Source organism: Hirundo rustica, chromosome 14 (genome assembly GCF_015227805.2).
Source record: "Hirundo rustica isolate bHirRus1 chromosome 14, bHirRus1.pri.v3, whole genome shotgun sequence".
Classification (NCBI taxonomy): domain Eukaryota; kingdom Metazoa; phylum Chordata; class Aves; order Passeriformes; family Hirundinidae; genus Hirundo; species Hirundo rustica.
This window is the reverse complement of record NC_053463.1, coordinates 4,766,248-4,791,570: the sequence shown is the minus strand read 5'-3', so window position 1 is coordinate 4,791,570 and position 25,323 is coordinate 4,766,248. Positions and strand designations below refer to the sequence as shown.

Genomic DNA, 25,323 nt, shown 5'->3' with positions numbered 1-25,323 from the left:
AGCTAAAAATAATCTGCAATAAAAGCGATAGAATCCATTTTTTAAAAGTTGTATTACATTTTTATTATAAACACTTTGTTGATGCTGCACATGATCTCATTATTGTCTTTATTATTCAACATTTTTTTGACTGCCCTTAAAAGAACAACTCCCCAACACTTAGACAAAAAAGGAAGGCAGACAGACCTTTGCAATGAGCTATTTTTATAGGATCCTGGAAAAGAAACGTGAATGAAGCTTTATGGCTTTTGTTCAATGCACTGGCTTAACCTACCCAGGCTATTATTGGACCCTGAAATAGAGCTCCTATTGATTTCAGATTTAATGGGATTCAAGGGGAGCAACACCAATTACTATGCTCACCCATTTAAAAACATAAATTAAGGATGAATAAGGCTTTTAAAGCTTGGAATTAGAAGAAGCAGTCACAAATAATTTTTGCCTACATTGTATTGGATTTACTTCCTGGGCATCTGTTTGCACAGACTTTCTGAGACTGTCACATATTATCCTGATGAGACCTGCAGAGGAGAGAACCTCTTCAGATGGGTGTTTTCATTGCTGAATGTGTCCTGATCAATGACAGTGGGAATAAATGTGGTTTATGGAGACCAATAGCACACTATACGTTGCCTCTTGACTTCAGCTAGAAAAAATCACAGCAAATCCTTCTTCTTCCCCCCTCATTTGCACAGTCCTGCATAAGGCAGAGCACTAAAGAGAAGAGACACTAAGGCAAACTTTATCACCAGGTTCATCACAGGCCCCTGAGACCCCACTTTCTCTTGAAAGCAGTGATACACAACATTAAATGTGTGCTGCAGGTCTGTAATTATCACTGAAAGAACACAGGGTGGGAAAGAAATGTGTTGTCTGAAAAGAAAGCCAAGTGGGAAATAGCTGACCAGGGGCATCAGTGGAAACCTGACATGTCCCTGCATTCTGCTCACCCCCAGGAGCTGCCTGGCTGATTGCCACCTACCCTCCACAGCAGGAGCATCAGTTGTTAGTCTGAAAATATCTCTCATTGTTCTTGAGTGAAGTGAACACACACAGGGGTCTTTGACACCCCACACCTTATGCACTGCAAGGGGGAAAAAAAAGGCAAAGAACCCTAAAACACTCTCTGAGTGAATCTTTATGGTGATTCAAAATACTTTAGGTAGTTCCTGTCCTCTGCTTTAGAGGTTCCTGACTGATTGTGTGGAATTAAGTTATTGGGCAGAGAACCAGCTAATGGAAACACATTGATGAAATCATTTTTGAGGGACATTAAACGGGACTTAAAATAAAGCTGAAATGGCTTTATGGATTTTTCAGTCAAGCTGTTTATGAACATTTATCGGTGGTAAATTACACAGTGTCAGAAGAGGGAATCAGTATAACAGAAGCCTCTCTGATATAATACTGTGAGAAAGAATAATTTATCGCCATGGGATGTACAGTGCAGTGTGTTTAAATACTAATGATATTATTGTTTTCTTCTGTCTTTAGCTGATTGCACATAACTTACCCTTAGCAGCAGCAAAGAGTCTCATATGATAAAAAAAATCAGTACTTTGCAATGAAATAGAAATTTTCTGTGTCCATTTTCCATGGCAGATAGAAAATGTTTTAATAACAGATAATTCAAGAAGCAGAAGCTGTGTTGTACAATAATAGATGTAGGTTACATTGGCTTTATACTCAGTAGAAGAGGAAAAGGGATAGAGCAGCTTTGATTGAAAAGGGAGATTGTAGCAGCTGATTCTTGAACTGTTGGAGCTGTTTGTTAACACCATTTGCCAAAACCCATCATTTCTCAGGTACAGGAAGGTGAAAATTACACTAGAGGAATGCAAGACTACAATATTCAGGTCCTGAAAATACTGGCCCTTGGTTCTGAGACACCAGAACGTCCAGTCAGGAATTTGTCAGGTCTGTCATATTGTCTGTCCCATCTAAAAGCTGCTCCCAATTGTAGCTCCTCTTTTGGCTAGAAAAGCCTCACTTTCCTTCCCAAATACACTCAGGACCTGTTTCCTGCCACTCATATAAGCACTGGCTCTCATATAAACGACAGCTTAGAGCCAGTGGTTCTTTTCCCTTTGTGTTATTTACCCTCCTAATGTATTTATGCACAGCATGAGTATCCTGCCTTAGCACATCCTGCTGCTCAGCTACAAAGCCAAGTCCTTCCAGGCTTCTTTTGTAGGACAGAGTACTGTTTGTGCAGTCACGATGATTTTTCCTCTCTCTTCACTCTCCTCACTGGGGATGAGCAGGGGAGGCACACAATAGTTGAGGATTCACTGATGATTCTTAAAATAATGTGATTTTCTTTTTTTCTTTTTTTTTCTTTTTGTGTTCCTGTTAGACCTTCTTCTTGCCTTTCAGTTTAATGTCATGTTTGCCTTTCCTTTGACTCTGTCACACTGCCATAAATCATGAATAGCATTCAGCTTTTATCCAGGGATATTATATCTTGGAAGCCTCGAACATGTAGAAGAAATTTTTACTACTTTCTAAGTGCATGACCTTGGGCTTTGTGTTTTCAACCATTTGTTACTCCATAACATCGCAGCTTTCCTCAGCAGAGCCAGAAGAGCTCAATTCAGTGACAACAGCACATTTCCCTCAAACTTGCCTTCCCTTTTTTGCCAAAGCCTTGAGTCACAGTTGGATTCCATGATCTTCAGAGCCTTTTCCAACATAAGTGATTCTGTGATTCTAAAACCACTAAATGAGGCCACTTCCTCCAGCCTTCACTTTCAACACCATCCAACTGATGCTGTCAAAGCCTGGCTGGGGACTCCACGGTGGCCAAAACAAATGGCCAGTGGAGATGAATTTGTCCAAGGCAGTTTGTCCCCTTGGGAGCTGCTGATCCCCCAGGCAGAGATTGAGACTCTCCAGTGCAGAACAGAGGGGGCTGGAGGGAGGGGGCATGTTTGAGGTGCCGAAAATTCCCAACAGCACGGAAAGAAGAGGATGGTTCTTTACTAAAATCATCAGGCAGCAGGGTGAAACCAAAGGGAGAACTTCTCCAGAGTGTTTAATTGATCCACCAGCCCCCTGCTACAGAAAGGAGGGCACCTAGACGAGGATTAGGTGAGGTGAGGAAAGTTTATCAGTGTCTCTGATAAACTTTCTCTGCCAGCTCAAGGGGACCCTCAGCTGCTGACAGCCAGAGCCAAGGGAGGGATGTCTCAGTCCTGGTCCCTCAGCATCCCCTCGTGGCTGATGTTCTGCTCAGTGACAGGGACAGGTGGGCCTGTGGGAGACTCTGTGTTATTAAAGGAGAATATTAAGGAAGTGTAAAGTCAAGGCAGAAAGCCTTATCAAGGCAGGTAGCATTCACTTCTAATTCAGACCAAAGGAGAGAAGCAGAAGGGTTTGGAAATCTCATTCCTGTTCCCAGTGCTTGAGGGTCTTTTGAATGGATCTGGCAGAAAGAGAGATAGGAAAGGAGGGTTTGAGGATGGTGTAGGGAAGGGAAAACAAGAAAATGGAGGAAACAAATACCCATCTCTTTTATTTTCAACCTTCTTCAAATGACTGCATTGGGGCTTTCCTTGATCTTGTTTCCAAAGTTGCTTCCTGCATTTAAACTAAATAATGAAAGCCTGGAAAACCCCAAGTTTAGAAATAAGTTAAAGTTTCTCCTTATTCTGCAATTACTTCTGCTTACAGGCAGGTAGTTATTTTGAGCTTTGCATTACTTGAGTATCCGATTTAAGGTGTCTAAAAATGAATTAAAATGCCCAGCATAAAGTCACCATTTAAGCCGTGTGGGTGGAAAGGGTACGAGAATATCTGTGTGCATCTCTCCAGCTGCACCTCCTCATCTTCCTTCCCTCAAAAATCACTGTTCTGTTATGCAGATAAGTGCAGGCTGGATGTTTTGCTACATTTCATCACAAAGCCAAGAGCCAAGGCAATCGTGTTGGATAAAGCAGAGATTTAAATCATTTGGAAACTCTTGAGAGTGGACAGATCTGATAGCAACAACCTTCATGGTTGGCAAGTTACAGCTGCTTATGACAACTTGTAACAGTGAAAGCTTATAGTAAAGTTAAAAGCTAAATATCTGTATTGTGCCCTAGGATCAGTTTCAATCCCCAAGTATAAAGCTTCAAACTTTAGGCTGCTTTTATCATCTTTTAGTTTACTTTGTTTTTCTCTGAGTTAAAAAGAGTTGGGGAGGGGTTTTTTTTAATATTATGTTAGAGCGCTTGTTTTCATTCTGACTTGTTTTTCTTTAACACAGTAGTACAGCTTAGTTAATTTATTTCAGAGCAAAGAAAGTGTAGTTGTGCTGCAGCCATAGGTGTTTCTCACTTATGGCAGCAGTTACAGCTGGATGTTGTCTTGACATGTTTTGGACCAGCTCAGAACATCTGTTATTCTCTAATGATGACTTTCAAACTGCACACAGGGAACAGTTACAATAGCTTGTGTTAGGAGTGCTCTCAAATTGTACATGTGAAAGTTTTCATCAGGATCTGGAGTTTGCCACAATAACTTTATCAGACTGAAACCTATCGAAATAAAAAAAAGTGCCACCAGTGCTGTCTGCATGCTGACACTGAAATTGCTGTGGTGACTGCAGGAAATGAGTGACTAATTGTTCACAGTGCATCTGAAGGCAAGACCACAGGTTTAAATTGAAGAATATAGGTCATACTTGCTCATTGGCTTGGCAGCTATGTATTGGAGAACAGGAACATTAATTTATAGTGCACTCTGTGTGTGAGGCAGTTAGTGCCACTCTCAGCTGTGTTTTAATTGGAAGTTTCAGTGGGAGCAGGAACGTGATGTTCTGCAGCACAGAGTGTCGGTGGCAGCACCTGGGGACTCCTGTGCTCCAACAGAGTATTTTAAAAGTAGAACAGGTTCAGAAAGAAAAAAAAAAAAAAAAAAAAAGAGCGAGAAGTCCATAGGATTTGCTTCACAGTGATTGATCCAGAAAGCCCAGAACTTCTCAGAGAACCAGAGCAGGTGGGGGAGTCGGGTCACCATCGGTGTCTAACTAAAGTCTCTTCATGCAAGGCTGGTTGGCACACAAGGACTTGAGGAGATTCAGTGGCTGAAAGATGAAGTGAGACCAGTTCAGCTTAGATGCACATTTTAAATGAGAACAGTCAGTGGAAAGGGTTGCCAGAGGGTGGCAGGGCTTTGGCATATAGCAGTGACATGAGGAGAGCACATCTTTCTAGAGAAGAGAGAGCAGGGCTTGATCACAAAAGAGGGCCCCAGTTCAGGGACGACTGGGTGGAATGGCCCAGCTGGGCTGTACAGGTGGCCATGAGGAGGATTGCAGAGGTCTGGAGCTTAGACAAGCTGTTTGTACTACCCAGCAGCTCACAGCTCTAAAGCTGTCAGCAAATGTACAGCTTCCCCATCGTCTGAGAGAAGGGGGAATGAGCAGAGGTTAAATAATTTCTGGGTCCCACATTGAACTGGTGGCCAGGCTGGCACTGGAGCAGAGTCTGCTTGTGCTGCCCTGCTTGAGGCTGCACCTCCCTCCTTTCCCCAGGCAGGAGCACAGCCTGACTGGAGAGGGGTTTGCAGGGATCGAGTCAAAATTTGCTTTTCTCCCTTGGGCATCTCTGAGAGCCCAGCAAAAGCAATAATGTCGTGACGTGCATCCAGGATCTTTAATGAGGCATGTAGCTGGATTAGATGCCTGGTTAGCAGAGGGTGTCTTTTCCAAGCACCCTGCATCAGTTGGCTCAGCAGACTCTCCCCGAGTCAGGGTCCAAGCACCTGTTTTTCCAGCCAGAAGTGAACTTTAAGGGCAAATCCCACGTGTAATCAAGGCAGCCCATTGCAGGTGAACAAGGTCTGGCTTTTCTGGGGACAGAAGGGATGTGCAAGAGAGACATGGGGTCAGGCAATGGGTTAAATTGCACCTAGGCATGATTTGACAATCACTCCCCTGATAACAGCTCTTAATGTTTACAATTTGTCTTCTGTTTTGTTTTGTGATTTCAGGAGCAGAAGGCACAGTGTTCCCTAAATCTATAGAAACTCCCAATGTCAGGGCAGACCCCTTCAAGGAACTAAGGTAAACTTTGGAATATGGTTTAATGGTAACTCAGTGGAGCCTTGTTGGAGTTGTGCTTACTGCTGGGCATCATTTCTGCTTTTGCATAAGAGCTTGGGGATTCTCTTTGGAAGGCATCACAAGAGAGAGGATGCCATGGAAGAGAAGGGACCTGCCATATTTACGTGTGATATGACCAAACCAAAGGCAATCACAGGTCATGAGAGCAGCATTTCTGCTCTGTAATGTCCTCTGCATACCCTGGCCTCAGCATTTGGAAAAAAACCAAACAAGATAACCCCAAAAAACCAGAGTAATCTTTTCCTGGTTGTGCAGGGAGGTACTGAAGGCTGTGCTGAATCACAGGGGGTAGCAGCAGGCAAAAGGATAATGCTCTCCAGAATTATCTGCCTTGCAGCATTGCAAACCCTCCCTGACCTGCACGGGGCATAGCTGTGCACATGTGTAACTGCTGACACTGGCAGAGGTGCCACTTGCTGGCAGCACTGTGCCAGGGGCAATAAACAGCACAGCTCCTGGGAGCCAGCTCTGCCCTCGAGAAAAGGCAGGGCATTAAATTTACCTTATTTTTTTAAAATATTTTTTAAGAAGTGTGGCACTGCAGGTTAACTTGGATGACTGGTCTCTGCAAAGATGTTAATCATATGGCCAAATAAATTATTGGCTAAATCTCCTGATATCTTTGGACCAAGAGTGCTGTGGGGGTTTGCCTCAATACTCAAATTATCCCTCCTTAGAAAAAGAGAGAGAGAGAAATGTAAATATTAGAATAATAATAATAAAAAAAAAGGCAGAGGGACATTTTGTCCTTAAATCTTGGGTTGCCAGCTCTCCTTTGCCGGAAAGTGCAGGGGATGGAGCAACCTTGAGCCAGCTGAAATTGAGCACGAGCGCTGCAGATTTTCTGCAGAGGCAGGGGGCTGAGAGAGAGAACCTCTCATGGATTCCCTGCTCTGATACCAGGGATGGTTATGGCCCAGCTGGGTCACCAGGGAAGATGAGGAATAATATCCCATCTGCCTTCCCTTGGGTCTGTCTCTACCTTTCAGTTTCCCCCAGGAAACCCTCCAATTGTTCCGTTTTCCCACTCTGGGGATCATCTGTCAGACAGCACGAGCAGTGGAGGCGTGCTTGGGTTTGTTATGAAAGTTTGTTCTCTTCCTCCAGGCAGTGACTTTAACCCTCCCTCGTGGTTTCACCAATGTGGGTCAGCTTCCTTTAAAAAAAGAGGAAATGTGGTCTTTCCTCACTGTACTGTGCAGCTCCAGGGGCTGCTGTGGGGAAAGGAGACGTGAGGGCAGGGAGTGGTGGGGCAGGGCTCTCCATTTCCCTGGAAAAGCCAAGCAAAGGCATCAGCATATGGATTTCTAGGTGACCTCCAGGTGACAAAGGCTTTCTAGCACAGTGTTTACTGACATGTTCACTTAAAAAAAAAAAAAAAAAAAAAAGCAAGATCGTGGTTAAAATATCTAATAGCATCTCCAAAATTTACAAACCCAGGTCTTGAGTAGTGCAAAAGAAACGCAAGGTTTAGGTCCAAGTTTGTGATTATTTAAGACTTTTCTAAAATGGGAGCTGGGGAAAAGATCCAAATAAGTGTAGGATGTCATATTGGAAGGGGAAAATGTGAATTAAAAGGGCCTTAACCTGATTGACTATGCTTCTGTTCCAAAGCAAATTCAGCTAAATGAAATTGAAATGAATTAATGGCAGTAACCATGCAGGGGATTGATTCAGTGTATTTGATCTGCTTTAAATTAATTTAGTTATTTCACTTGTTTTGTGTGAAGAGCTGTTAGGTAACTGATTTCCTTTCAAATTAGTGGACTAGGTAAAAAAAAAAAAAAGAAACTGTAAAATCTGTTGAGTTTTTGGTTGATTTTTTTTTTTTTTTTTTTTTTTTTTTTTTGTTTGTTTTGTTGGTTTTTTTTAAGGAAAACTATTGAATGAAATTTACCTGGAGAAAAAAAGTCCCACAAAGTCCTAAAATATTTTGTATGTTTCTGACAAGTTTATCTTGGCAAAAATAAATGTTTTTACGGCACCCTGAGAGGAAAGGAGCCAGTGTGTAGGGAAAGCAAGGTTTTCCAAGAGCAAATGCTCTACTGCTCCCCAAACCAAGATCCATCCATCTCTCTCTCCACGTTGGATCACTGGCTGCTTCTGAGGTAAAACGGAGCCTTTTGGGGGCAGTACAGAGTTAATAGTGAAAATAATCTTACTCTGAGGGGAGATTTTTTTGGTTCCTTCCTATTTTGTCAGCAGAGTTTGTGCATAAGGTGTCCTTTTTGCCAGTTTACAAAGATGCTGCAGTGAAATGGGGCTGGAGGAGATGGGCCCCGAGCTGTCACACATCGCTGGGAAAGCAGCAGTGAAATCACACGCTCAGTAGCTGGCTTGCCTCTAAAAGACCTTTTTCTGCAATAAATAGTGCTTTCTTTCCTGCTTAGGCTGAAGTTCTCAGGTGGAAAGTGCACATTCAGCTGCTGCAGGTGCCCCCAGGCACCGCCAGCCTCCATCCTTATCCTTATCCTTATCCTGAACCAAAGATTATGACCCGTTGGTGATTTCTCCCTTCGCGCTTGTCAGTGCCCGCTCCTGTCCCTTTGTTAGATTTCAAAATGAGGTGGCAGCGACTGTTGGTGTCACAGAGAGGAGACCAGCTGCTCCTGTCACACCTGGGAGTCAGGACACGTGGATGTCCTCCTTCCCTCCTCCTCTCCTGGACAGACAGGCTGGTTCCCTGGCAGGACAGGCAGGACGTGCCGCTCATCTCCTGCTTCTCCTCCGTCTCCCCAGGGCCTTCAGCCACACCCGTGTGTCACCACAGCTGACACGCTCCAGGGGACAGGACACTTGTTCTCAGCAGGCTTTCTGTCCACTTGGCTGATGGATGGTCTTGTAATTCAGCTGTTTTGGTAAATCAGCTGCTCTTTAAGGTGCTCATCATCCTGGTGATCCTCTCTGCTCAGCGTGCTTTTTAAAACGCTTTTGCAGTGGTTTAGAAGGAGAGGATCTCAGTGGGAATATGTGCACAGCCTTTTCCTAACATGATAAGCCTATATCAAGGCTCCAAAAATTGGTTTTGTGCTTGTTTGAGCCAGCTCTGGACTTTGCTGATGTGTTCTAAAACACTCCTGCTCAGTGTCCACTGTGGTAGGAATGCCAGAGCTCATTAGTGTCTTGTTTAATGCAGGGTGTAATTAACAGAGCATGTTTCCTACCTAGGCTCCAGAATATTCTTTAATAGTGACCTAAAAACTAGAGATTATTAACAAACTATTTGATTTACTTTTGTGAACATTTTCATGTTTTTACGTATTTAAAGTAATTGTAGACTCCTGAACGTATTTGTTGTTGCTCGTTGGGTTCTAAACTGGTCAAAAGCTGTAAAAAGTGAAGCAAACAAATCCCAATTATTCTCAAATACTTGGAATGTTTAGCATTGCCATCTGGTATCGTCCCAAAATAGTTTAAGGGGAGGGCTTGGGAGATTTGTTTGGACATTGAAATATTTGTACTCATCTGCATTGAAGCTTTCTGAAGCAGGCTGGTGCCTTTGACATATGGTAATGTGATTGCTTATGTATAAAAGTTGAATTCAATATGACCTTTTCACACTGGATTATTTGAGTAGCACCCAAGTAACTTGTCAAGAGCCTGCCTTGAGAACCTCTCCTTGACACTGGCAGGAAACACCTGCCTTTTTCTATTTACATTCTCCCCAAAAAAACAAATACCTGCCAGAGACGCTAACAGAAATTGTCCATCAAACACCAGATCAGCACTCTTCAGAGGTGAGAGATAAAGGCTGGACTAGCCAGAATAAGGAAGAAGGAAATAGTTTGAGAGGAGAGGATTAAAAGGTGGGTGATGAAATATAAGAGAAAATATCAGGGGGATGCTGTGAAAGTGCCAAGTGCTGGAAGCTGGGAGCGGGGTGGGGTTGGAGCAGAGCTGCCTTAAGTACCAATGTCTGGGTCGTGCTGCAGCTTGGAAACCTGCTGTAGGGTATTTCTGTTCCCAGAGTTAAATAAAAAGAAGTCAGACAGCATGAAATTCACTCCATAAGGGGCAAGCACACACCTGGAATTCATCCACAGATACTGGAGGTGGAAAATGCAGTAAATCGCTCATCCAAGGCCAGGAAGCCAAGGGATGACTGTTTTTTTCTATAATGCACAAATATAGTTAAGGGAGAATTATTCCCTTGGGCTTAAAGGGGTAATTTTTGGCTGAAGTTAATTATGAAGCACTGAAAGCACGAAATGGCAGATGAAATGTGCTTGCTGCTTGATTTTATTAGTGCAATTCTACCTTACCACGTAGAGTACTGAACTATCCAAATAGTCCAAGTGAGACCTATTGTAACAAAAAACAATTTAAATACAGTGCTGAGCTAAGGTAACTAGTTTTGAAAAACAGGAATTCTTACTGAGTTAAAGCTTCTCTCAGCTGTGCTTCATAAGGCACCATAGATAAGTAGGAACACAAATAATATTTCTGTCTAAAACCAATTACATTAATAATGATTAAGAGGAGAAAAATTAGAGGAAATGCGAAAAATGAATGGTATAAAAGAGGAAGTAATTGGTGAGAAATGAAAGTCATTTATAAAGAGTAATATATGATACTGAAATACTATTTAGTTCCCAGTGAACACTTGTGGAATCCTGTGAGGTGTCAGCAAGGGGGAGATGATCACTGTACCCTTGTACAGTGCTGGTGTTATTTTCTGATTGTTTTACCAGCAGGGATGCAATTTATTTCTCTGCTATACAGTTGCAATCCCAATAATTTTGTGGGTCCTACCAGCTTAAAAGACAACAGATTTTCCTTGGGATGAGTTTTCCCTTCCACACTGTAATAAATATAACTATTTTCAGTTACTTTCAGACAGGTTGAGTATATACGACCGTCTCCACTAAAGCCAGTGCAATTCATATACAACTACAAGGAGACACCAGGTTCCTGGTTTCTAAACTTCAAACTAATTTCAGTGGCCTTTGGCGAGTTGCTTTTGAAGGACTGAGATCCTCGTCACCTCATTTTCTCATTGAGGATACCACATCTGATCTAACAAAATTTTCCCTGGCAGCTGAGGCTTCCTGAAACTCTTGCTGTTGGAGAGACTTTCCCAGAGCAGAATTCACACTGATTTTGCAGCCACTTCACTTTAGTATTTTGTCCTGTTGACCTCCCTTCAAATCTGCTGCCTGTTTGTCTCTTAAAAAAGACAAGCCACAGCCCTCCCAAAGCAAAGGCAGCTTTTCCACAGCTTCTTGTGTGCATTAAGGTGTATTTATACCACTGGATATAAGGGTTGGAGGTAAGGAAGCAGTTGATTGCTGGGGCTTTCCATCTGGTGAAGTATTTCTCTTGCAAAAAGGAGGAGAAGGGGGTTGTTGTTCCTTTTCCTTACCCCAGCAAACCTCTTAATGGCTTTCCCTTCTTTCACACCCAGCACCAGGAAGGGCGGATTTAGCTCTTGGTGTTTTTTCTTTCCCTGTTTTCAGGTGGGTGAAGCTTCAGTCTGGACGAGCTGAAAATGGGAAATGCAGAGGTGTTAGTGGGGCTGTGCTGATTTATCCCAGTTGGATAAGTCATGGCTCTGCCCTGTTCCCTTATCCCAGCTGGATAAATCATGGCTCTGTCCTGTTCCCAGTGCTGCTGATGGCATCTGTCCACAGACAGATCCTCTTCACCGAGGACTAATGGATGGTGAAGGCAGGAAGGGCAGGAAGGCGTTCCGGACTCAGTGTATTGCTGAAGTAAAAAGAAAATTCAGGAAAAAAGGCAAAGCAGCTGGAATTGGTGGTGAAGCAGCCTGCAGTGTGTGCTGGGGTCTTCCCAGAGGCCCCCCTGTCCCCTGTGCTGCTGGCACGTGTGGCTGCAGGAGCCACCAGAGCCACGTGGCCCTTCAGTGAGAACACGAGTGGGAATAGGGAAGGGAAGGGCAGATTTCTGAAGGAAATTGCCCCCAAACGGCATTGCCTGTGGGATAGAGAGCAGTGGAAGTATCCCTCTTGTTTGCTGGTTGATGCATCAAAAGATGTGGGAAGATAGTCAGGATTCATAATTAAGCAGCACAATTGCAGCTGGAGCAATGGCTCCAGACAGAGACCAGTTTCACTTTTCCTGGGCCCTGAGCAAACCCCAGCAGCTGGGTTCATTATTCTCTCTCTGCATTTATTCTGTAGGGGTTCCCTAACGCAAACAAAGTCTTTTCCTGGGAGATATTAATCGTCAGCCCTGGCTGTTATCTCAGATTGAATACCCCTGCTGTATACAAGATCTGTATCCAGGTTTGTCATTAGCTTTCAACAGCAGAACGTCACTTGCTCCATAATCAGAGGATCCATCTGACCTTCCAGTGCTGCTCACAGAGGTGTGGGAGCCAGAAATCCTCTGGGACTCCAGAGAAACCCCATCCACGTGACCAAGCTGTGCAGTCAGACGTGCTCTTGTATCCATTTGAATAACAAAAAAGTGAGCTCTTTGGCTTTTTTTAACTCTCTGTGCAGCACACCGCTAACCTTGAGTAGAAAATAGATGCTAATAAATGCGAGGTCTTAAAAATGTGAATTACAGCCATTTCACACTCCTCGGCAGACTCACACTGGTGAAATGGCTTAATGCTTGATTACAATGCTTGTCCTTCTCTCGAGTGCAGATGACATTCCTCAGATAGATTTTGCAATGACATCTGTGGAAATAAGTTGTGAAACTAATTAGTTATTCATACAATACAGAATATTGACTGCACACTGATTTAAAAGGGTGTGGTGGCACATCTAACGTGATGTATCTGTCGGGTCGGTTAGTCGGAGGTGGTATTTTTGGAAGGTCTTACAGAAAATGATGAAAGTACCTTTTGGCCCCTGGAATGCAGATGTTGATAGAAAATGTTGCCTTTCATTTACATTTTGATCGTGGTTTAGGAGGACTGCCATGCCCTGGCAGCAGGGCCTGGGCCTCAGGCTCTAAGGACCATTTTTTGGGTGCCAACTACAAAAAAGTCTGCAGGTTATTGACTACCTGCAGCCATAGGTGCTCTAAAAGCAATCCTTAAACAACTACCCAGAGAGATGGGCAAGGAAACTGTTGGGTTGGTTTTTTTCAGTGCAAATTGGGCAATGTTTTCCTTGCAGCAGAGCCTGGCTGGAGCTGCTGTTCCACAGGGCACTCGGGAGATGCTGCAGCAGGAATCTGTTGGTGCTGCCGCTCAGGGATACAGCATTTGTCATGCTCTGTGAAAGGCCCAAAAAACATTCTTTTATCATAACATTTGTGCTTGAGATAGAGCTATTTGTACCGAGGATATTGAGCATGAAATACATAAGTAAATAGAAAGTTGGCAAGGAAAGCACCTTACCCACCTATCACTGTGATCCCAATCCTTTGCAAATACTGTGATATTTAGGATGTAATCATATTCAAAATGACTGAATAGCTCAGAAGAGAAGGAGATTTTCCTTTGAACACTGTTCTTATCTTAAAGAAACGAGAGGAATGTAATCCACTGAGCACCATGTTTGCTTTTGGGTAGAAAAATACATGGTTTTCTTTAATATTTCTCTCTATCCCTTCCTACGCCTCTCCAGCTGTGTATCACATATTTCTAAAACCCCAAGTGAAGAGCGAAGCAGGCAAAATAAAAATCTTTGCCTTATTCAGCAGTCAGTACCTGCTTTTAAGAAGGAATATCTCCCTGCTAAGGCTTCACCTGTGAGCCTGGGAGCTGTCTGGCAGGCAGAGCTCCCTGCTCCCACTGTGCTGAGCCCAGCACAGGAACCACAGCTGGGGTTTCACCCGCTGAACTGCAGCAGTCCAGAACCAGCGTCCTGAAAATGAGGCATTTAACACGGACTTCTCATGAACCTTGCACAAAATAGGGAAGGACAGTTCAGACACTTCACTGCCCAAGTGAGGAGCTCCTCAGGGTTTTGTTTTGTACTGTCCTTCGCTGGTGCCAGAGAGTTTGGCCGGGCCACAGCAATAATGTTTATTAGTTTGAGTGAGGTACTTGGAGCTGCAGAAGTCCCCTGTGAATAAAAAGGACGTTTTTACAAATACACTAATTGTACTTCAGGCTGTAGTCAGGAATCAATAGCTGCTGCATAACCTTGTTAAAGAGAGGAGAAATACGTGTCCACAGCTGCAGTGGGATCCTTCCATTTGAAAGCAGTATTTTGTATATACTTATTAAGAGAAATCACAAATATTCACTGTGCCTACAGACTCTTCTGAATTTGTTTCATGTGGAATAGAGTTGCTTTCTTTAGGTCAAACAGGTGTAGCTACGTCCTTTCATCATGGATTGATTTTATCCTTTTCATGTGCAGTGAATGCCGCTGCTCTGCCTCTCTTGTGTATTCTGCAATATGGATTTATCTCCTGGGTTATTGGGGCACCTCTGGCTGTTTTGAATTGTAATAATTTCTAGCCAAACAGCATTGCTGAGCTCCCACTGAAGGAATGTCAGCTCTGGAGTGATGTTTGGAACCAGCATGTGGCTCATGAGAATCCCTTCCTAAAAATGACCAGCAGCCAAACCTGGTCATTCTTTGCAGAGCCCTGCACAATCCATAGCTGCTCTCGTGGTCTCCACTTGATCTGGAATGATAAGAATACATTATCAGTGTGTGAGCATCAGCTGTGGGCTGCCCTGCCCTTCCTGGGCTCAGCAGTGTTGCCTGGAGGAGGTCGGCGACCCATCTTGCACCTTGTGCCCGCTCGTGTCCTCTGAAGGGAGGAAATGGAAATGCAGAAGCTCCTTTGTGCTGGGTCCTCTTTCTCATCTCCAGTTTAGGAAAGCTGAGAGCCCACGGATTTCACAGCCTCATTTCCAGGTTCTGCTGACAACTCTGAAACTGGCAGTCCCAGCTCTGCTTCCTGGCTGAATTGGTGTTGGGGTGACTCACTGTAAAAAAGGAGCATTTTTGGGAGTGTGAAAGCAGCACGTTAAAGGTGGAGCATTGGTTTGAAAGGCAAAGAAGCAGCCACCATTTCATCTGTCCCAGAGCTGTAAATACAGACCCCAATACACACACACAGCCCTGCTGGCAAGGAAAATAATGCCATTTCACTTCAGCTGCCCAAGAACATCCTTGGATAGAAGAAACCTTAAAAAAAACCAACTTAAAAGCTTTTCTTTCACGTGATGCCGTGTGGCTTCAGGGCCACGTGGGAGACGAGGAAGCAGAAATAGGATTGCACCCCAGTAGTAGTCAAAAAAGCAGATGAGTGAGCTCAGGAAAGCCTGAAAAACAGAAATACTGTTGAGTTCTGCAGAGAGGAGGAGCAAAACCCACAATGTGGGGGCAGTAGGTGCAGAAGGAGAGGAGCTTTGCCCTGACTTAGGCAAACAGGGAAGGGTGTTGGGATTTTGGGACCTTCCTGGCAATTCTTCCTCCAGCTGAAACTCAGCTTCAATTCTCAGCTTCTCGTGTTGAGTTGACCGCGGCTCATGAGTTATCTCCTGCCTTTTGCGAAACAAAAAGAAAAACACATTCTCTGCCTTCTTGCCTGGTTTCATGTCATTAAGGATGGCTGGCTGAGGAGGTGTTCTAAAGTGGCACAAGAGAATCAAGCAGGAAAGTAAACTGAAAAACCCCAAACTTAGGCCATGAAGGGTCATAAAAGAGATTGTAAAGCAGAGAGGAAATGGTCTCCTGGTGAGCTGGAGAACAGCTGATAGGGCTGGATAATGAGGGGATGTGCTGCTCTAAGGAGATGTTCCCTGCCAGTGAACTCAGAGAAAATCTGCTTATATTTGATATAATAAGGGCAAAAAGCAAGACACAAAAGAGTTTACACTGCTAGTGCTGAAGTGTGTGGTGGTGATAAAAATACCACGTCCTGTCCACTTCCTTAAGTATTAGCATTTTAAAAGATGGAGAAAAAAGTAAAGTAAAATGTCAGTTTAGGGGTTTTTTTTATTAAGGATTTGCTGTCTTAACTTTAATGAAGGAGTAATAAATATAAATGGATATTAATGGAAGGTTATTAAAGCTGTCTATTTTGATAGAAAATATGCAGTATCTTCTCCTGCAGTGCCAGAGGTTAAAGATTATTACTTCCTGAGGTTCCTGAAATTAAATTCTCTCTCTCTTATGACCCAAAAGGTATGATTGAAAATGTGCACGTGTGAAATGATTTGTAATAAATTCATGTTGCAATAAAAATCTCTTTAGAAAAACAGGATATCTTACAAGAATCAACTGAGGAGCTCTGTCTAAAGAGGGAAGGTTTTTTTATAAACCATTTTGGAAACTCAACTGCTGCCAGAAGGATCACCTAGAAAGCACACAGGAACTTGTGAAAAGGTTCTGAGCTTTCAGCCTGAGGTTGAAACCCAGAGTGCCCTGGGTTAAAAACTGACTTTAACAGAATCTTTTCTGGTTTATACACTTCTAATTAATTACAAATGACAGTTCTGACAGAACCTCTCAGGGTACAAAAATGAAGTCCTTCATAACTGCTCTTTGCTTCTTTCTAAAGCCTCCAAACCTGAGAGTACCAGATAATCAATTCTTGTTCCCCTGGAGCAGAAGGACCTGTGCTCGAAGCACGGTGGAAAAAGCCATTCCCAACTGTACAGTGCCAGAAGATTGGGGCAATTCATCTCTGCTCCCCTCCAGACCCAAACCCGTGGCTGCAAATCCTACTGCAGGCACTGGATTAATTCCCTGAAGCTTTTTGAACTGCAGAAACTTGGGCAGTGTGGGGTAACCATTGTGATGCTGGTGTTACTAATAATGGGCTGAATTCTGCAGGCAGAGCCTTGCCTTTATTCAAAGAACAGCTCCCATGAAGCCACAAGGTAATGATGGCCCTTCACAGCACGTTGTGTCCCTTGGTCAATTCTGTGTAATTCGCTCCAGAATAAATGGATATTAATGGAAGGTTATTAAAGCTGTTCATTTTGATAGGAAATATGCACTATCTTCTCCTGTAATGCCAGAGGTTAAAGATTATTATTGCTTCCTAAGGTTCCCGAAATTAAATTCTCTCTCTAACGACTCGAAAGGTGCGATTGAAACTGTGTGCGTGCAGTCACACTGTGTGCAACCACACTGCATGTGTTCCTGCAGGAACTGCACATCTGGAAACAGGAACTGCACATCTGGAAACAAACCAGGTCCTGAATTCAGCCCTGGGACCTGGAAGCTGCCTTAGCCTGGGCCTTGGCCCCTCTGTGCCCTTGCAAACTTCCATAAATGCTCAGTTTTATCTCTATGGGATCAAATTGATTCTATCAAGAAGGGAATATTGGGTTGTTTACATAGGCTCAGTTCCTCGTCTCCACCACTGCTTAATCCTTTGCAAAAATACCCAACAAAGTCTCACTGAAAACATCAAAGGCGATACTGCTAAAGAGATGGGAAATGGAACACTAAATCTTTCCTAGTTCCTTTCCTGTTCTTCCCTGCTTAGCATGTGACAATTTTTCTATAACACCCTCTAAATATGTTGATTTTATGGGTTCTCATTTGAGCAGTAGGGCGCCATTCAATCTCTCGATCCCTTGGCATTGTGCTGAGCACTGAGAGAGGACCAAGCAATGAATTTGTCAGAACGTTTTGCAGAGCTCTGAGGTGCACAGCATTCAAACAACATCACACCAGGAGTCTAAATCTATGAGTCTAGAGGTTAGCTACAGATAGAAAGAATAAATCAAGCAATAAAGGATGCCTATAAAAAAGAAAGGATGCTGCCTGTTAAATGAAGACACTTCAGAGTTCATCATAAACCTCTGACATATATTCAGTCACTCTGCTTGCTGTCACAGTCTGAAATATATTTGAAGGTGCCTGCATATTTTATGCTGTAACCCTTAATAAACACATGCACATTTTCAATGATGTTACATCATACCTTGTGAGCTGATGTGACTTGAAAGGGGAGTCACTGCCAGGGAGCTGGAAGCTCTGCAGGCTGAGGTGCTCAGAGACACATGAGAAGTGTTTCTGTGACTCACACAGTCTGTCAAAATGTCCATGAAATACCAAAGAGAGTGTTGGTTTCATAACCATCCCTTTGAGGAGGCTCTCCTCCAGCTGGATGCCAGTTCCCAGGGAAGCAAGGCACAGTTCCCTCAGAGTCTGGCCAGGCTGTGGGGAGGTTCCAGCTCTGTCCAACCTGCCAGTGGGACTGTCCTACAACAAACAATTCTACAGCAAAATAATTGCTAGGTTTGGGTTGAATTTCCCAGGGGGGAAAAAAAAAAAGAGCTTGATACAAACAAAAGCAACATCTGGCTGCACTCTTAAAGCGATGAAAAGCAAAATTAGCCTTCAAAAGCCAGACTGAAATTTCAGCAGGGCCACTATAATGGCTCTCTTGCTTCTCAAGTGGAGATTATGGCTCTCCTGAAAGAACAACTGCAAGACTTATGCAGGGCCAATACTTAAAATTGACCATCCCTTAATTTTTTAGTGTCTGTCAGGAATTAATGGTGTGGCATTGATTTATGGAGCTATCCAGGCCACTTCTGCAGAGCTCCCTTCTTTTCAGAGATAAGTATTCTGGGAAGCTGCTGGTGTGTTTGCTATCCATCAGGACCCGTCAGCCACTCTCCATATGGTTTGCTGCAGTCAGAAAAATGCAAAATGGTTCTTAAAAGTGTCATTTTCTACAGTTCAAGAAGTGCGCTTTCGAGAGATGGATTAAGAGTAAAGCAGAGGAGGTAATAATTGTTATTGGTCTGTATTTCAAAAAGTTAACTGAAGATGTTTGAGCACCTGAGAGATTAATTTTTTTAATCCTTGATTTTTCCAAGTAGGATTGTCCATACTGTATAAATTATCAAGGGGTCACAAGCTGGTCATTTTTAAAAAAAGAATTGGACAATTCTGGCATTTTCTACAAATTAGAAAAAGAAAAATAGAGGAACCAAATGCAGAAAAAATAAAATAGCTGATGCTTTAAGTGCTTGTGGTCAGTATAGGAATGTGCATAGTTTGCAAATCTGACTCAGCTGCTTGAAAAATGATGGGATCTACTTTCAGTGAAAGGCTGAGTTATGGAGAAGAGGCTGAGGTGATCAATTATCCCATGAGAATAGTGCAGTGTCTCCCTGTGGCATGCCACCAAACTTCTCATAAAAAACCAGTAATCTTGGCTTCAGAACATGTCAGCATTACCCTGCTTTTCTAACAGATCCGTGCAAATATGTGTAAATGCTGTATGTAGTAAGGGAGAAGTGATGCCTTGGACTTGTTGCTTTATGGGCTAATCTGTCTTCTCTTGGCATTAAAGTTGACATAATGCCAAGCTCAGAGGAGTTTAAATACATAAATTGGAGAGTTTGGAGAGTGTACAAAGTGTATGGATGGGTAGAGTTGGTGTTGCTTCCCTTCTGAGTAATTACTGATTTATCTCGGATGGCAGAAGAGGTATTTTCCATTCCAAACCTGAATACACTCGCAGCGAGGGGGAAGCTGTTGGATTTGTGAGGGTCACAGCTCCGAGGGAGGGATCTGTTGGTGATGCTGGATTTGCCCCTGTGTAATTTCCCTTCTCCTGTGATGTGTGGGGCCCTGGTTGCTGTGAGGATGGACAGGCAGTGCCCCCACCACCTTAGCACAGCTCAGCTATTCCTGCTCCACCCTCATCCAATGTAAATATTCCCGAGCTGCTTTTATACATTCTCAGGCCACCAGCATGTGTCTGTGTTTTTCTTCTATTGAAATGGGAGAGCCTGGAGCTCTTTGAGTTCTGTTTGTGTATTCACAGCACAGTGTAAGTAAGAGCTGGGTGTCACAGCTGCAGGGCACTCTGCATTCCTCTCCCTGAATCCATGAGGAATGGGATGCCAGATGTGTCCCATTGCCACACCAAACTCCCTGACAGCCCTCAGTGCTGGCCCTGGCACTGAACAGGGACAATCCTGCTACCCTGCAGCTTTGGATGGTTCAGCCTCTGTTGTGTCTTGCTCCAGGTGGGAGCGTTCCCCATGGTTCAGCCATGCCTGCTCCTCAGCAGTCTGTGCTCTCAGCACAAGCCTGACAGGCCCCACTGGGAACTCTGACATCTCCAGCAGCAGAAGGGACTGGTAAAATTGCCTCAGAAGAGCCCACGGTCTCATTTGCCAAGCCTAGTGCCTAAAGTGTAGCCTAGTTCACTCTCTCAGTGGAAAGCAAATAGAAAAATCATTTTCGCAGTGCCCAGCGATGTTTATCTTCCAGGTTGGCTGGCCTGCAGTGACATTAGTGTCCCCAGAGCCTCTGAACTTAATGATTTCCAGTTGCTGCTTGCCTGCTTGAAGCGATCCCAGTCCAGCCTCCACTGTGTTCCTCCTGCCAGTCACTATGGGAACAGCAATCAAAGCTCATATTTATGGCTCTGTAGATGTCCAAGGTCACGGAGCACAGGTCTGGTGGGAACAATTAAAACAGACCTGTCCAGTTATATCTCTTTAAGCTCTCCCCACATTACAGCTCTAACTAGAGCAGTAAAGTTAAAGCAGCATGACTGTCAGGATGTGGCTGCTTCGTGGAAGATAATCCTTCACAGAGATAAAGACACTCGGGATGATGTGGGAGCGTGCTAGGAGTGAAGCCAGCACAGCTGGATAAAACCTGCCCCAGGTTTCCTTCCACATCCACCCCTGGGCAGAGCTGTGTCCAGCAGCCCAGGCAGGTGTCTCCTCTGGAGCAGCTCAGCTCTCTGCAGCTCCCAGCTCGTCCAGCACAGCAGCAGCTGGGGTGAAGTGGTTTGAGCTCTTTCGGAGCAGCAGAGGATGTGTGCTCTGGTTTGGGAGGTTTTGTGGTTTCCCCCTGGGTGCTCCATTACTGTCGTCACCTATAAACTAAAAATGGCAAATGTGTGTTTTTAGGGTAACAGTAAATGTTTACTCCTGGTGACTTGCTCTGTAGAGGGAGAAAAAAAGGACTGCAAGAATAATTGGAGTAAGATGGAGGGAAGAGCTGCAGTGAAGTTCAGTCCGAGGGGGAGAGAAGTCATTATTTGGTGATTTCCAGGTTGGGTAAGAGGCAGCTGTTTCTCTCTGCATTCCTGTTTCAGCCAGGGTCACTTTCTATTGAGGGACCTGTGTGATGGGACTCCTGAAGGGAGATTCCCTCCCTTGAGCAGTAAAGGGGTTTGTTACATAAGAATAAAAATCATTTAGGCCAGAAGATCCAGCAGCAGGTACCACGTGGGGGTGAGACAGAGTTACCTCCTTCACAAGCAAGGGGCACAGAAATATTCAACACCAGAATTTCAGGAACAGTCCAGCTGGCATGCAAATACCTTCACAAATCTCCAGGCTTTTTAAATAGTCACATTATATTAAATATATTCCCTTCTAATTCACAGCTAATTGAGTCTGGGTAGCCAGGACATGTTTAGTTGATATTTTCTTACATAGGATTTGTTTTAAATGCTATAGATGAAAGCAGTTCTTACTGTGCTCGGTGCTGTTGAGGTAAAGCTGTGTCCCAAGAAAACAAGAAGAGACAAAAGGAGAGGAGGCACAATGTGCTGGAGTGGATTCTCTGGTGATGTTCAGCAGGGCTGGGGCTCAGGCAGGAGAAAATCAGATGGACCCCAGGCCACTGCATCTCCACCACTTCTAAATTGCTTTGAAATAGAAAAAAAATCACTGCCACAAAACCCTGGGATGCTGAGATGGGTGCATGGACATGGGAATGTGTTTTAGAAAAGCTCAAAAATATGGAAGTTTCCATTTTAAAGCTTTTCTCTGGAAGGTTTAAGTAATTCCCTGGCAAGTGGATGCACAGCCATGGAGTGGGGTTGAGGGTTCTTCACCTTTCACTCTCCAAGTCTGGATCCAGCCTGCAAAGTTGCGTTTTGCTATCTGGGCAACGTTAAAGTGAAAAATGAAAGGAAACATCAGAAAAATCTTTTACATTAGTGTTGGGAATATTCCTTATCCATCATGAAAAGAGGAAACAGGAGGTAACAGGCTTTGTGTGCCTCCTCCCTCCTGAGGAAACTTCTCTGAAGGAAGTTCTCTGCCGAGTTCCTCTGATACAGATCTGTAGATTTTCTGAGCTCTGTGTGACAGGCTTGATCAGCAGTGTCAAACCAAGAGATGTGTTAGGCTGACTCATTCCTGAGCTTTATCCCAGCTGGGTGGGATTAGCAACTGGGAGGTGCTGCTGGCTTGGACTGGGAGTTCCAGAATTGAATGTGGTGGGTGGGCATGGCACAAATCTTCTTACTTCCTTGAGACCAGCAAGTGAGGACTGGATTCCCAGTCCTGGAGCTGGAAATAGCCACTGCTGGGCCGTGGGGTGTTACAGGGAATGCTGTCACAGGGGAGTGACAGGCCAGCCTTGGCAGGGAGCCCTGCCCTGCTCGGGGGAGCAGGTGGCATTTGCAAACCTGGAGGATTGGCAGCGTCAAAGGGGAGGAATCAAGACATCTCTCACAGCCTTTGCCTCAAAGAACAGGAACACCCCAGCATTTTAAGGAGCAGGGAAGGCTCCAACTCCTGCCCTGCCTGGCTGGGTGGCTTTGGATGCTGACACAAGAAGACCACTGCAGTAATTTTCACTGGGAAGGTTTTAGAAGCGATGGCCACCCATTTAAAAAAAAAAAAAAAAAAAAGAACTATCCACATTCCGGTTGCACTGGAGGAATCTGAACAGAGTTAAGTTCTTGGCTGTTTTATTTTTCCTCCTGTTACCTACCAAGCAGACAATCAATAGTGTTAATGTGAGTGCTGAGAGGTGCCATGAGGGTGCAGGCAATTCAGAAAAAGCAAGGCATTCCAGGAAAAAAAAAAATTATACCTTGCAGCTCCGATTGTTCTTACGGTTTCTAAGACCATAAAAAACACCCACAATTCATATTTTTCTCTTGCAGTGTTTCTTCTTTATTATTATTATTTTGTTTGGCTGTACAAAAGGAGAATTAAGGTTGATTTTAAGGTCCAATTTCCTTTCTCTTGTTGTGTTCCCAAGGTAACTCAATAGAGTTCTTTTAAGGGCAGTCAGTGGGGTGAGGTCTGTGCACCTGGGGGCATTCCCACCTCACAAGACCATCTGGTGAAGTTCTTGTGGAGGTGATGGCTCAGGACTGTGCTTTGCAGCAGAGGGGGCATTCTGTGAGGAAGTTTTCCAATGAGTTGGCTTGGATACAAGGAAAAATCAGCAGCAAAGAGTTGCCTGTTTCATTTTGCTGTGTTGGGGAGAATTATTCCTCCTGGGCTGTGCTGAGCCATCCCCACCAGGCTGCAGGGAACCCAGGGACCACTGGATGTGCTCACCTGTGGTCACGAAGGCATTTCATCTCAGGGCTGGAAACTGAATCCCAGTGCTTCAGCCACAAAGCCAGTTCTCCTACCTGGCTGCCTTTTTAAAATAGAAGTAAAATAGTGCAAAGTGAATTTAAAATCACAGCCAAAAACCTGTTCTAAGAAGGGGTTATTCCACTGCATGGTACAGCAGCTTTTCTGACATCTGTTCTTTTTCTGGTTTTTAATCTATTTCACTTCACCTCCATTTGACCTCTTCCATTAACAACTGGAATTGTCTTTGCTACCTGCTAAAGAGACATCCAGGGAAGGTTATTACAGTCAAAAGGCAGACTTGCCCAGGGAAGGATGGAAGGAACCCTGAAAGGGTCAAGAAATGTTGAACACATTCTCGTTTTGCTGTGCTTGGCCCAAGGAGCAGGAGAAGATGCTTCACACCTTAAAATGAACAAGGTGAACAACTTACACTGTGGATGGCAGCAGCAGCACCATGGAACCTACCAAACAGCCAAAGGAGAGGCAAAGGAAGGAGGCAGAACCTCTTGACACACACACACCCACCCCTGTGAGCAGCAGGGTTTCATAGCCCCCAGTTCCCAGCAGGTGAAGCAGGACAGGGATGTCCCTCCCCTGGGAAGAGGTGGGTTCATGCCAATAGGGCCAGCTCCCAGCAAAGGGTGAATTGCCACCAGCAGGCTCAAAAGTCCCTCTTGCAGTTCAGGAAAATATCATCTGGCAGATCTGTCTTGAAAGATTGCCAAGCCTTACCTCTGGATGCATGTTTTACTCAGGAGTGATTATGTGCAAAGGATAAATAGAAAACAGTTTTGGGTTTAGCTGAAAGTCAATTGATGCTAAGAATTTGCAAAACATCCTCTTCCCTAAATTAAAGTAGTCCCTTTGGAGACATCTCTGTACTCTCATTTTCAGCAGCTTGGGCTTTTTTTGTTTCTTGATCTCTTTATCTCTCTACTCCTTTCCTCCCTCCAGCCTCCCACACAATTCCTTTATTTTCTTCTCTACAACATTTCCCAACCTATCTTCTTTTGCATTTTTGAATGCAAGAAATCTCAAAGAGCTGTAAGATTTTCTGCTCTGCACTAAGAGCTTTGAGCCTGACTTGTTCAAATACTCCTCATCCCTCCCATTGCCCTTCCAAACTCCTCTGTGCCAAGAAGGTCACAAGAAGAAGGAGCCCTGGGGCTCTCTTGAAGTCTCTGTCCATGGTGGTCTTTTCCATTTCCTGGCTTTATTTTAGAGTTCTTCCCAAAGCAAGGCTGTGAAGGAGTGATCTAGAGGGGGAAACATCTTCCCAACTCTGAGCAGGAGCCCAGCACTTCGGAAAAGAGGATGGTGCAGTATTGTTGCACGATAATGGGCTGGATTTGAGGAGTTTGGATCATTTCTGTGCCCTTGCACGTGCAGGCGTGGAACCACATTGCTGGTGTAACCTGTGACTGTGGAAGAGGCCACAACCTTGGCATATGCATCCCTTTACATTTACAATTTATGCACATTTACAATTTTTTTAAAGTATGCTGGGAACAGAAAATGGTACATCTTCTGCATAAAAATGGAAAGTAGCTGAAAACCTGTTATATGTTCTATATAGCTCTGATCAGAGGGGAAAAGATGACTGCAGATTTGTGGTTGACAGCCTTCAGAAAAGGTTCAGCAGAGTGTGAAAATTGACATTTAGCAAATAGCAATTCAGCCTTCATTTTTAGTGGAGCTGCTTGAAATAAATGGCAGGTTTTAAACAAAATGTTTGGTCAGTTGTTATATTGGATGTTGCTTGTCTCATTACTGCATTTAATTAAAAGGGGGGACAATAAGTCAAAGCCAGAGTCAATAAGTTTGTTAATAAAGATTTAATTTGGCGGAATCATTATAAATTGACTGTACAATGAATGGATGTAGCACAGGAATGTGAGTGTCTGAAGGTCCATAAATGGGTTTTCAGAAATACCCGTCAGGTTGTAGCCAATTTGTCATGCTGAAGAAGCTCTTCAAATCCACTTAGGCAAGAGTGTTCATTTCCAAA

The 25,323-nt window shown here is 44.0% G+C and overlaps 1 protein-coding gene across 10 annotated transcripts in view; it reads left to right on the top strand.

Moving 5' to 3' along the window:
- Positions 1-25,323, top strand: part of SGCD (sarcoglycan delta) — a 497,197-nt gene that overhangs the window by 450,535 nt on the left and 21,339 nt on the right. For all 10 annotated transcript variants that reach the window (XM_058422461.1, XM_058422456.1, XM_040078046.2 and 7 more), the window contains one exon: positions 5,977-6,049. In XM_058422461.1, the coding sequence (XP_058278444.1) occupies positions 5,977-6,049 (73 nt within the window). The remainder of the gene's footprint in view (positions 1-5,976; positions 6,050-25,323) is intronic.